General features: G+C 35.7%; 1 protein-coding gene across 1 annotated transcript in view; it reads left to right on the forward strand.

The window, feature by feature from the left end:
• Nucleotides 1-13,907, forward strand: part of PKHD1 (PKHD1 ciliary IPT domain containing fibrocystin/polyductin) — a 499,554-nt gene that overhangs the window by 440,194 nt on the left and 45,453 nt on the right. Inside the window, exon 61 of the mRNA XM_021665443.2 lies at nt 8,990-10,007. Within this exon, the coding sequence (XP_021521118.2) occupies nt 8,990-10,007 (1,018 nt within the window). The remainder of the gene's footprint in view (nt 1-8,989; nt 10,008-13,907) is intronic.

Raw genomic sequence — 13,907 nt, forward strand, 5'->3', positions numbered from 1 at the left:
AGTCACTATGCACAAGTCTGCCACCCTCTATCTACCATCTCAAGAATACACATCTCCTTCCCAATCCATTCATGAGCTCACCCAACCTTTTACTCTGTTCCTCCAAAAGTTGTTTCTGATGCTGTGAGAAAGTTTGAAGTTGGTGTCAGCAAACTCTTCCTCATCTTCAAAGAACATTCTTTTCACTTGTTTACCTCAACTGGAACCTAGCTGTCTTCTAAAGATGCCACTCTTTTTAAAGCCGCTTTAAGCCACACTCTCAACGCTTGAGGTGTCTTTCATGTTTCCATGCTGTTCGCATGACCTATATAATATCCCTTAATAAAAACCCTGCTCCTCTGAAGCTGACTCCATCTGGCTGACTACCTGCTGTCCCTACTTCACGAATCTTATTGACATAATCGGCATGACTCTTTACTCCCTGAAGGCCGAAAATACTGGATCACTCTTCTCTTCTTCATCCTCTTTCGTGATTTTGTTAAGGTGGATAACTCATTCAAAACCTTGACTGCTGTGAAAATAAACAAAGACCATGCAAAGAACAGGCAATTGTTATTTATCTGAACTTGCTATAGCAAGAGAGTCAGCCACCATCACTTCAATCTTGTAGAGATGCAAAGGCACACAGAAAAGTAGGAAAACTTTATAGTAGAGAAAAGGGAAAGCTTCAGGTTAAAGCTTTGATTAATGCTGTTGGCAGGGGGAAGCTGGAGACAGGCAAACTAGAAATGGGGCATCCTATGTGCTTGGTTATAGATACATATTTGGCTTTCTCTAATTGGTTCTAAGTTGGAAACTGAGGCAAAAATTGGGGCATTATCAGGAAAAACAGGAAAGCTGACAGTTATTAATGAAGTGCTGCCTGTTTGGGGATGGTTGTTTCAGGGATTAGTATTGGTCTTCTAGAACTGGTTACTGCTGCTTGTGGGTCAGAGTTCTATTTTTCTATTTGGTCTAGACATTGTTGGTTTGTATATTATCTCTCATTGTTCATCTCATCTTCAACTCCTCAACTCCTCTCCGGAAGAATACCAGACACATAGAAGGCCTTCAGTAAATGTTAGATATTGTTGTTAGTATTTCCATCAGGTATGCTTTCTCCCCCACTGTACGTTACTACTCACTGACACAGTGATAACATTGAAATTGTCATGACCACTGACTTTCAAAATCATGAACTTAAGTACTCTACTTTCAAGGAATAATTCGGGTCTTTCTAACTCAGTTGTTCAGGAGCCCTTTCCTTGTGGCATTAAACCCATCACCATGTGCATTTTTCTAACATGAGTGCCTTCCCTTCATTTCCCTTCCTATGCAGCTGAAATGACTCTGACTCTGTTAAATATTGAGCTATGCTTCCTTATCATTAGTTCTTTGTATATACCTTTAATACCTGTGACTCTTTGTCCTTGGCATAGCCAGGTATGAACTCAGACTTGAATAAACTCAGACATTCTTTGTCCATTCCGTCTTACTGGGTATTGCCAAGGCATGTACTCATATATTCTCTATGATACAGGCAGACTGAACTTTCTGTGAAGATGATAAAGATTAGGTATCAGGGTCTTCACTTGCACGGGCCCCTTCCAAGGCTCCAAAACGAATCTCAGCTATGTGTTTGCATAGACCTGTGTTTTTGTAAAATTTTCAAAATTAAGATATTTTAACCAGAATTAGAATAATTATCTCTTTCTATTCTAAATATTCCTTCATCATAAGTGGTGTGGGGTTGGGTGACAGTGGACTAACTACAGCATTTTTGAAATCTAGCTAAGGGGACGTTGATTTGGACATGCATTTTGTTTGGGTTTAGTAGAGTGTGATTTGTGTGATTCCTAATCACATCTATGTAAAATTATTACTAGACATCTGTGTCAACTTACCCAGTGATGCAACACACAGGAGCTAGACCCTAGGTCACACTGTGTTATGAATATATCCTCAAGCATGAGGAGAAAGTGAAAAGGAGCAGAGAGGTAGGCTTGGGGTAACAGTGCAATAAAAGCTACTCTGTCAACATTTATTCAAGTATTACGGCTCATACATGAGAAAACCTTTCTAAGAGACTTCTCACATTTGACAAAAATTCTAAACATTTATACATACCCATAATGAGTTGTGAAGCTAAAAGAAATTCTTCTAAAGTATCAGTGAAATTATGGAAAATAAATGTAAAAGAAATTCTTCTAAAGTATCAATGAAATTATGGAAAATAAATGTCAATCATCCCAGCTATAGAAAAACTGAATTATCTTTCTATCTTCTTTATAAAAAATATGACAACATTGTTGTCATATGAGGAAGCAACACAACAGTCATAATAAAATACGGGAAAAATGATACAGAGGGTATCATGAGCTGGGTAGTATTAATAAACATATTACTTTTCCCTAGATTTTATCATGTTTGTGGTACTTATGAGGTTTTATAAACATAATTGTGTTGTGATTTTTTTTCTCATTTAAAATAATTCATTCCCACTCCAAATTTTGAATTCATAACTTTATACCTACTTTTATAGAATGGTTCCCTCACATTGTATAAGCATTAAAATAACAAAAAGACTGGGTCTGTACCTCTTTCACAATGACTGTTTTATACCATGTTCTCAATCCACAAACATTTGACTCAACTTGCTTGACCCTCTTCTCAGCCCCCAACACTCACCCTCATACTTGACTTTCTGTTGATGACCATGCTTGCCTCACACCTCTCAGCAGAGAGAGTGCCTTCAATCTCCCACCCTCCTCCACTTGCACTTAAACTCTCTGCCCTCCTTCTTGCTCCACGGGAGATGAAGTCTTTCAACCTATCCAATTTCCCATCTTTTTATTTTTTTAAAGGGCTATGGACCCCGGTTCTTCCTTAGCCTCTCAGAGAGCTTACTGTGTCAATCATCCACTTCCTCCAACATTAGTCTCTCTTTTTATGCATTCTCTTTTATCTACAGCACCTCAGCTTTCATCTAAACTCAACAATCTACCTTTTTGAAATGTGCATTTTAAGAGACTCTGAATTATAATATCTATGCATTAGCTGCTTCTCACAGTTTCATTGTGTCAGACTAGTTTACTCCAATAACATTAAAGATTGATTATTTTAAAAGAAACTACTTTTCGGCTCATGTAAAGCATGCCATTTCTACAGAATCCTTATTGTCAAAATTCTAACGTAGAAATTCCTACTGAAATAGGCTTGTACTATCAGAGATGACTAATGTTTGGTGGGATTATTTAATTTGTGGGAGTTTTGGGGGTCTGTTTTAACTTTCTTTATAAAATGAAATTTTTCTACTTATCTACAATAATGTGTCTGCTATACAGATTATTTTTCCCTTTGGTGGGTAAAGCTACTTGTATATAGCTTCATCTCTATAAAGAGTTTGGGGCAGTCACATCTCAATCATTATTCTCATACTACTATCAAAGAAACCTCAGCTCTGACTTCTGAGAAACAATGGGCTAGAAAAACAGTATATCTGTCACAAGCCTGCATAGCTTTAAAATATAATTTATTTGTTATTTATTACAGATTTTTTGTACAGTACTTTTCCTAGGGTAGAAAAAATTGTAAAGTTTATATTCTGGAGAAAAGATATCTTATTTGTTTTATGTTTTGTCAAGAAGATCTGAACCAAAAAAGTAAATAGTCTTTATTCTTATCTTGGATCAAAATGAGTATATTTTTCATTTTTTGGGAGTGTAGAAAGGAAAGCATGGTGAGAATATTTTATAATGACTAATATTTGATGAAACTTTTTATTTAAATAAGAAGATACTAATTATTAACTTTGTGAAAGTAATAGGGGTAAATCTCCAACCAGATATGAGAAGTTGAAATCCATGTGGTCCTTTCATAGCAAGGTATTCATACACAAAGGTTTAAAACATAAAAATAGGAGAAAATAGGAATAAAAATAATGAGTGTAATTGGCACTGCACTAATTTCTTTGCAATCAAGCAGGTTATTGGCTAAGTTTAAACAAGCAAATAACTAACACATAGTTGAGAAGCTTGGCATTTGATCGCTAGTTTTAGCACAGTGTTTAATAATAACAATATGGCAACTAGCTCCTTTTATTGAAGAGAGAGGAGCCATAGTAACAAAATCTTACTGCATGCACAAATAATCCAAATAAATGTTTATTCAATTCCTTACCACAATCTAAGGTTAGTAATTAAATTTACACAAAGTTCCAATGGGTCATGAACATTGGTGACTTCATTTTCTGTCATCTTTCTCCTGAGTTCCCTCATGGGCACTGGGCCTGACCTAAACTTGCCAGGGTGTGCAAGTGCTCTGCATCACACACTTTCAGCTGAGATTGTGCCCTCTCAGGCTCCAATCCTGCACCATTCAAACCCATCTCTTTTTTGTCTCTTTCTTTCCTTCTCAAGCTCCTGCCTTCTACCTAGGTAGTTTGTCATAGTCTTTTTCATCCAGTGTCATGACTGAATAGTGGAATGGGGAACTTTGGATCCTTAGGGGAGAAATGGCTTCGGTGACCAGCCTTTATGATGGATTGGCTTCTGGGTGGAATATGTAAAAATAAATAAATAAATAAGTAAAAACAACTGTATCACTGGACCTCTTTGAAGGACTACATCCTACTAATATAGCTCCTATATGTTATTACTCTAAAAAAATGTGAATTACATTCTAAATGGCCTATTTTTGTTATTTTGGCCTTGGAAGGTACCTGTCTTAAGGAATGGAGGTGTGCAAGAAAAACTCATGTTTCTCCATATGTATTTATTTGGTGAATAAATGAATTGTTCCAAAAATGCTTTATTACAACAGAACCTGTTGTGGACAAATCAACTATGTGATACAATAGCAGAAGCAAATTTATAGAAGTATAGTCAGCCATAATTTCAATCTTATGGATACATGTGAAATAGATGCATTATAGTATTGACCTAACATGTATTACGAATAAATTTAGAGGACAATACAATAATTTTTTGTGATATATTCAATTATTATTGTTATGCTGAGTTGACTTAAAATGTGTTTGTACTGTAGAGTAAGAGTCTAATAATTAGACACCTGGCAAGAACACATAAAGTGATTTGAAGAATAGGAATTTTGAAAAGGACATTACATATCAATCAGCTAATACATATTAAAAGCATCTACTGTGTTTGAGGTAGAATGTTGACCCTCCTGGTGATTTAGAGATGAGACACTGTCCCTGGCCTGAAGAAATAAATAACCCTTAAGAACACTGATGTCTACTAATATGTGATTAATCAAATTATATACAGTTAAATGGTAGCAGGGAATGATTGAGAATCATCAACAAAGGAAATGATCGTTTGATTTTAATTATTTATTCATAATTCTAACAGAAATGTACATCTGCAGAGGTCACTTTAAGACATTATATCTCCTAGATAAGAAGCAGGAAGAACAAAGCCAGAGATTCATAAAATTGGATGGAATGTGAGTGATTAATCAGTGACATCAACATGACTGAAAAAAATGTGTAGAAAGGATGGTTAGCTGCCAAGTTTAGAAAAGGAAAACCACTGTGATTCGAGGATTTTCCATGAGGAAATGTTACCTAACAATCTTATTTGGAAAAGATATAACTGTAGTAGAGATTGGTCTATGAGGATCCCAAAACAAAATTTCTAGGGCCAATAAGACCATGCAATTAATTCCCTTCACACTGGATCCATGCTTCTGAAGACAACTCTTGATTAACATTAGAGTTATCCTATTATATAATCATAGGGAAGAAGCACACTGTGAAAGTGACTATTACTTTAAATTTGATAATTAAATTTTTCTTTAATCATTTAGCATCCAATGTAATGAATCCAATTTTATTAAGAGACATAGAACAGGTCAAAATTTCTGTTTTATACTGTGTCAATTTTAAAGAAATTTGTCTACTTCATCTAAGTTGTTGAATATGTTGGCAAAAAATTCATTTGTAATAGTTTCTTATTTTTTATCTGCAGGATCTGTAATGGTAATTATTCTTTCATTCTTGAAATTGGTGATTTGTATTCCCTTTTTATGTTGAGTAGTCTATGAAAGGGTTAGTCAATTTTGTTGCCGTTTTCTGAGAACCACTTTCTTTGTTGTTTTATTTTGTTTTGTTCTTGTTTGTTTCTTTTCTACTTCACTGATTTCTGCTGTCATATTGATTATTTCCTTTCTTTGACTTTGCTGTGCTCTTTTTCTAAATTCCTTAAATTTTTTTTTTTTTTTTTTTTTTTTGTCATGCAGGTCTTTTATTTTTTTCCAGCTTTCATGAGGCTGGTTAGGATATATTATACAATGTGATGTTTTGATATACATACACATTGTGAATGCTAATTAATATATCCTTTACCTCTTAGTTACCTTTCTGCTTGTGTGTATGTGTGTGTGTGTTGAGAATATTTAAGAGCTACCTTCTTAGCAAATTTTAATTCTACCACGCAGTATTATTAACTACAGTCACCATGCTGTCCATTATATCTTTTTTCTAAAGTCTTAAGGTAGTACCATAGGGCATTTCTCTTAGACAATTCTTTGCTTATATAAGCATTTAACACTATAAATTCCCCCATAAAAGTACTGTTTTAACTTCATTCCATAATATTAATATAGTAAGATTATAATTATTATTGTTTTAAATATTTTATAATATTCCTTGTTACTTTTAATCATCCTTGTTTTTGCTGTTATCGTTGAAGAAGAAGTAATGAACCATGTGCCCTACTCCTGAAGCAACACTATAGTAGTTAAATTTAGTGACACCATGGACAGATTTAGCATAGATTTATAATTATATTATATGAATGGAAGGATATGGGAAAGTCTAGATTATACTCAAATCTAGTATTTCCTACATTAAAATAATTTGATTTTTTTTTCCACTTCTTAGGCTACTTTGATGCACTTGCACTAAGGCAAATTTTAAAAATCTAGAAAACAATACAGAACAATTTTGTGAATATAAATTTTAAATCAAAGAAATTCTTTGTTGGAAGATAAAATATCCCTGTGGTTTCAAAACAAGAACTATTCTGGGTTCACAGACGGAGTAATAGGAAATGTGAAAATAAGGAATAACGCGATTCTTTTAAATGTTTATATTAACCTTCACCGTCCTCAACTTGGGCTCTTGAATATCAACAACTTCCCAAGTTAATAATTTCTTCTTTCCCTCTTCTTTTATTTCTTTACTTTTTATGTTTAGGGAAAAATAGAGTATGAGAAAATTATATAGTTTGACATCTAAACTCTTTCACAATCTAGTCAGTCAGACACACCTCTTCAATTTTAATATGCCTCCAAAATTTCTCTGTTCCACCCATTCCCTCCATCTACCTCTTCTCCCACTCACTTAGATGTTACTACCCTTCTCTTGTACCCTATTTCTATTATGGAGCTATGATATTGTGGGATTATATATCCATATATATATCTGTATCTGTATCTATATCTATCTATATTATATATCTATATCTAAATCTACATAGATATAGATATATAATATATATATATAATTACACTCTCAGTATCTGGCACAATTAGATGTTCAATAAATATTTTATCAGATTATAGATGATGGTGAGAATGATGGATTACAAATCATGTAGATATATATCTACCTACATAGGTATATATATATCTACATATATAGATATATCCAGATATATAGATAGATATATCTAGATAGATAGATACAGATATAGATATAGATACAGATATCTATAGATATCTGCCTGGTTCCTGAGGCAGAGCTACCAAAATCAGTAGTGCTATGAGACTCTTCTGTTCGAATATTTGATCTTTGATTCTGGTTGCTGATTGGATCTTTGACTCTGGTTGCTAAGATGTTTGTAATTTCATGAGTGATAGAAACATCTGATACACAGTTCCTAAATCCCTTGGAATTTCCTGGGTGATAGGAATGTCTTTTTTTCTATTGAGCACATGGCCCAACTACTGGATAGCCTTAGGATGGGGCTGGTTGCCAGGGGAACCAACCATGTGACTAGAGGGTTGGAACTTTAAGCCTCATCTCCTCACCACCCCCATCCTAGGGGAAGGGAGAGGGTCTGAAGGTTGAGTCAGTCACCAACAACCAATAATTTAGTCAGTCATACTTACATAATGAAGCCTCCACGAAAGCTCAAAAGGACAGGATTGAGAGAGCTTTCAGGTGGCTGAACACATGGAAGTATCTGGAAGGTGAAACATGCAGAGAGGGCATGGAAGCTCCATGCCTCTTCCCACATGCCTTGTCCTATGCATCTCTTCCATCTGTCTGTTCATCTGTATCTTTTGTAATATCCTTTATAATAAGTGAGAAAACGTAAGTAAATGTTTCCCTGAGTTCTGTGAGCCTCTCTAGCAAATTAATTGAATTCAAGGAAGGCGTCGTGAGAGCCCTGATTTATAGCCAGTTGTTCAGAAGCACAGACCACAACCTGGGACTTGCAATTAGCATATGAAATGGAGGTGCTTTTGTAAGACTGAGCCCTTCCCTCCTGGAGTCTACACTAACTTTGTTTGTATCAGAATTGGGTTAAATTATATGACACCCAGTTTGTATCCACTGGAGAATTGGTTGTTGGTGTGGAGAAATACCTACGCATTTGGTGACCAGAGGTGAAGTATTTTGTGTTACATGGCCCTTGTTTTTTCCTCAGGGCCCCTTAATGATTATGATTATTTCATTGTCTTGATTCTTTTACTTCTTCAACTCCTTTTCTCAGTTATTATCTCCATTATTAATTTTAAATAACATATTATGTAACATATATTTTTAAAATATATTAAAGAACTATTATTGAATGTATTTATCTTTTTATATTTTGTCCCAGTCTTCCTTACACTTCCTTATACTCTCAGTATCTGGCACAATTAGATGTTTAATAAATATTTTATCAGATTATAGATGATGGGGAGAGTGATGGATTACAAATCATCTTTGAGAGATTGTAACTCATAAACTGCTTGTTTTGTTTCTTTTCTTTCATAGGTACATTTAGAGAAGAACAGAAATGTACATACCGATTTCTGATGCAGGGATTTATCTGCAAACAGACTGACCAAGTGGTCCTAGTTCTTGATAATGCTGATGCCACTTGGGCAAACCAGAAGTTATATCCAGTTGTATCTGTGACTAGTGGTTTTGTTGACATCTTTAGTAGTGTAAATGCCAATTTTCCCTGCTCTACCTCTGGGTCGGTGTATACTTTCTATTCTATCTTACCCACCCGGCAAATCACCAAGGTCTGCTTCATGGATCAAACTCCTCAAGTTTTACGTTTTTTTCTATTGGGGAACAAAAGTACCTCCAAGCTTCTCTTGGCTGTATTTTACCATGAACTCCAGAGCCCCCACGTCTTCTTAGGGGAAAGTTTTATTCCACCCACTCTGGTTCAGTCGACTTCCTTATTGCTGAATGAATCTACTGGTGCCAACTATTTCAGCATCATGGATAACCTCTTGTATGTTGTCCTACAAGGAGAGGAGCCCGTTGAAATACACTCAGGTGTTTCCATTCACTTGGCCCTCACTGTTATGGTTTCAGTCTTAGAAAAGGGCTGGGAAATAGTAATACTTGAAAGACTAAGTAATTTCTTACAGATTGGCCACAACCAAATCAGATTTATTCATGAGATGCCTGGCCATGAAGAGACCTTAAAGGCCATTGCTGACAGTAGAGCAAAAAGAAAGCGCAATTGCCCTACTGTGACTTGTGCTAGTCATTATAGAAGAGTCAGTCAGCGTAGACCTCTCATGATGGAAATGAACTCATACAGAGTTTCACAACCAACAACTGTGGAAACTATCTCAAAACTGATTGTCATCGAAATTGGTGATTTGCCAACAGTAAGGAGCAATGGAATGATTTCATCCTTATCAAGTAACAAATTACAGAATTTGGCTGATCAAGTCATCACTGCTCAACAGACTGGAATACTAGAGAATGTTCTGAATATGCCTATCGGGGCCTTACTAGTTACTCAGTCAAAGGGAGTCATTGGCTATGGGTAAGTACTAGTTATATTCACATCCAAATGAAGGCTGATTTCTTAGGTCCATATTGACATATGTTGCAAATGTCAATCTACTTACACTGAATCATATAACTCGTCTGCTTTTTCAGATAAGAATAAAAATTCAAAGAGTCACTTAAATTCTTAGTTTTTAGATTCTGTATTAAATTCATATTTTTCATGATTATTCTATTTCCAAGGTTGTAGAAAACATTATATTTTTATTCCTTAAAGTGAAAACATGTAGGAAGAGATTTTTTTGCAGCAATTTGTTTTTAGTTCATTTGTCCATTTATTTATTTATTTAATGAATTTAAGCAATGGACTAGGTTCTAGGGTTGCTAAGGTGAAATAGATATTATTCTGTTGCTACTGCTATGTCATTTTATTTGTGATAGTGTTAATAAGCTAGTAGTATTTAATGGGTAGTGATTACTTCTATACAACTGTCGCCAGTGGATGCAGAATTTGCTAGAACTTAAATAAAAAGCAAAACTAAAGAGAAAACCATAACTTCACAGTTGGAGAAATATTCAGCTAATGCATTTATTGTCTTTTTGTACACAGAGCGACATATCCAAATGAAAGTTTAGTTAGTGTTTTTGTGTTTATAATAGGGATAGATGTTCTTCTTTCCTGCTATACATTGATATAGAGAAGATTAAAAAAAAGTGCAAGCAAATGTTTCTGGATGTGATTGATCTTAAGGCCTTTGGGAATTGTTAACCTAAAATTAAAAAGTACTCATAGCTTATTATTATTCACAACTTAATCAATTTTGGATATTTTTGTTAACTACAAAACCTTCACCATGTTAGTGACATTATTATAATATTATGTATGGTGATATGAGAATTAGAATGCTCAAATAAATGACACTGATGTATCTTAGCTTATATTTAGGTATCTTTCTTTCAGCCCAATTTTATTTAGATCCCATTGAGTTCTTATAAGTATATTATAAGTATACATACAGGCATAATTTTTCTCTAGCAAGAAAGAGAGTCAGTTTATTGCTTAATTTTACTTAGATTTTACAGTACTGAGCTTTTTAATAGGTCATAATTCCAAAATGAGCGATTTTATATAAAAGAAGAGTCAGTGAATATATTATGCTTTTAACTAGAAACAGAAAAGTCAATGAGTAGAAGCAATAGAGGTACATCAGAGGAAAACCAGCAGAGAGTGGATCCAGCACAAGTTTAGGTATAGGCACACATATATGCAGGGCATGCCATTCTATGATGAGGAAGTGAAACAGCTTCAGGGGAAAGATCACTTTTATTTATCACCCACCATTTGTCATAGCCATCATGTTTTTTTACTTTTGACTCAGCTATTTCTGATTTAATAAGAAACAACTGAATGTTTATAATATCACATTGATTTTCTTTTGGAATATGTTCTATCCCCTATCTCTCTCTTTTTCTTTAGTATTTTAAAAGACATTTCCTGACATAAGAAAGACAAAGAGTAAATCTTCCAAAGATAAGGAAGGGCTGCTTCTTAAGTATAGCTTAACAAATCTCTCCAGAATGAGAAATACCATATCCTATGGCATTCAAGGAGTTTTAGTGACGTTTCCCATGTTTCCCAGTGTTGCACAGTATGGTATACACACACACACACACACACACACACACACACATACACACACACAGAGACACACACACACCCTGACACAGGTTCCAGGGCCAGCCTTGTTTCTTTCAGCTTTGATCACAGTCAGCTGGGTCTTCCATTGAACTCACTGGAGAGCTACTGACAAGCCAATGAATTGATCTTGAGCCAGCAGAAATGAGTCTAGAATGCAACCCTTGGAAAAGTACCAAGGATGTTCTCCCGTGGTTCGCTCTTGTTAATTTAATGGGGTTACGTGCATGTCAGCAAATTCAGGCCATATTGGACACATTTTTCTAAGAAAGTACTAGCTACTTTCAAAAGCTACCAACTTTGGGTTGGGTGTGATGACTCATGCCTGTAATCTCAGCACTTTGGGAGGTGGAGGTGGGCGGATAGCTTGAGTCCAGGAGTTTGAGACTGGCCTGGGAAACATGGTGAAATCCCATCTCTACAAAAATACAAAATTAGCTGGACGTGATGGCACATGACTGTTGGAAGGCTAGTTGGGAGGATTGTTTGAGCCTGGGAGACAGAGGTTGCAATGAACTGAGATCGTGCCATTGCATTCCAGCCTGGGCAACAGAGCCAGATCCTGTCTCAAAAAAAAAAAAAAAAAAAAAAAAAAAAATTAAAATAAATAAATAAATAAAAAATAAAGAAAAAAAGCTACCAACTCTGTTTTGTGGGAAGAAATGGAGTAGCTATCTACTTTTAAAGTAAATAATACACAGTGAATTTGTTTCTTCTTCTGGTCTTTATCCTCCTCTAGAGGCATCTGGATTCAAGCTTCCTCTGCTTAGCTAAGTTTCATCACCCTGTTTTCCAACTTCCAAAACTTTGTTGACCTCTGCTGTCATCTGTTGTCTCCTTGCTTGTTTTCTTTATTCTTGATTTAAACAATTTTCATTCGTTTTTATTTTTTAGATAATTTCAGTGGAGTTTATAGAGGGAGCAAAGATAAACACATGTTCAATATGCCCTTTTAAAATTAGAGGTTCCCCAGCAGAATTTTATTTCTGTTCACTGTCTTTTATCTGGATCCTGACAGGACACAATTTATATTGCTTGTTTTCCTTTCAGTAGAAACTTCACTTTGCTCCCTTGAATATCCTTTCCTCCTTTCTCTTCTCCCTCCCTCTCTCTTGCCTCATTCATTCCCATAATAAAAAAAAAGTCTAAATGATATTCTTTGCCATATGAAATTAAATATCTGTGTATCTCTTATAAAAGCTTGGCTATTAAAATGCCAAAGCTGTCTATATTTGGCAGAATTTCTAAAATGGCTTACCAAAATATGCCTCTCTAATACCCCAAACCTGTAAATATGATGAGTTAGCACTCTTATTATTATACTATGTTGTGTAGCACAGTTGATCTTAAGAGATGGAGAATATCTTGAATTATCAAGGTGGGCCCAATCAAAGACATGGGCCCCTAAAAAAAGGAAGAGCTTTCTCCAGCTATGGCAGAAGAGGAAGGCAAGAGAGATTCCAAATGTGAGGATTTGATGTGTAGGGGCTTTTAAGATGGAAGGAATCACATGAAAAGGAATCAGGTAGATTCTGTGAGCAGAGAGTGAATTTTAGCTGACAGCCAGTATAGAAATAGGGACTACAGGGACCTCAGTTCTTTTAGTTTTTAAGGTTTTTAAAAAAATTGCTGCCGGGCGCGGTGGCTCAAGCCTGTAATCCCAGCACTTTGGGAGGCCGAGGCGGGTGGATCACGAGGTCAATAGATCGAGACCATCCTGGTCAACATGGTGAAACCCCGTCTCTACTAAATATACAAAAAATTAGCTGGGCATAGTGGTGCGTGCCTGTAATCCCAGCTACTCAGGAGGCTGAGGCAGGAGAAATGCTTGAACCCAGGAGGCGGAGGTTGCGGTGAGCCGAGATCGCGCCATTGTACTCCAGCCTGGGTAACAAGAGCGAAACTCCGTCTCAAAAAAAAAAAAAAAAAATTTGCTTTAAGTTCTGGGATACATGTACAGAATGTGCAGGTTTGTTACACAGGTATACATGTATGGTGGTTTGCTGCACCTATCAATCAGTCATTAGATTTTAAGCCCTGCACACATTAGGTATTTGTCCTAATGCTTTCCCTCTCCTACCCGCCGACAGGCCCTGGTGTGTGATGTTCCCCTCCCTGTGTCCATGTGTTCTCATTGTTCAACTCCCACTTTTAAGTGAGAACATGTGGTGTTTGGTTTTCTGTTCTTGTGTCAGTTTGCTGAGAATGATGGCTTCTAGCTTCATCCATGTCTCTGCAAAG

The sequence above is a fragment of the Aotus nancymaae genome, unplaced genomic scaffold (assembly GCF_030222135.1).
Source record: "Aotus nancymaae isolate 86718 unplaced genomic scaffold, 86718_ANA_hifiasm-v0.15.2.pri h1tg000040l, whole genome shotgun sequence".
NCBI lineage: Eukaryota > Metazoa > Chordata > Mammalia > Primates > Aotidae > Aotus > Aotus nancymaae.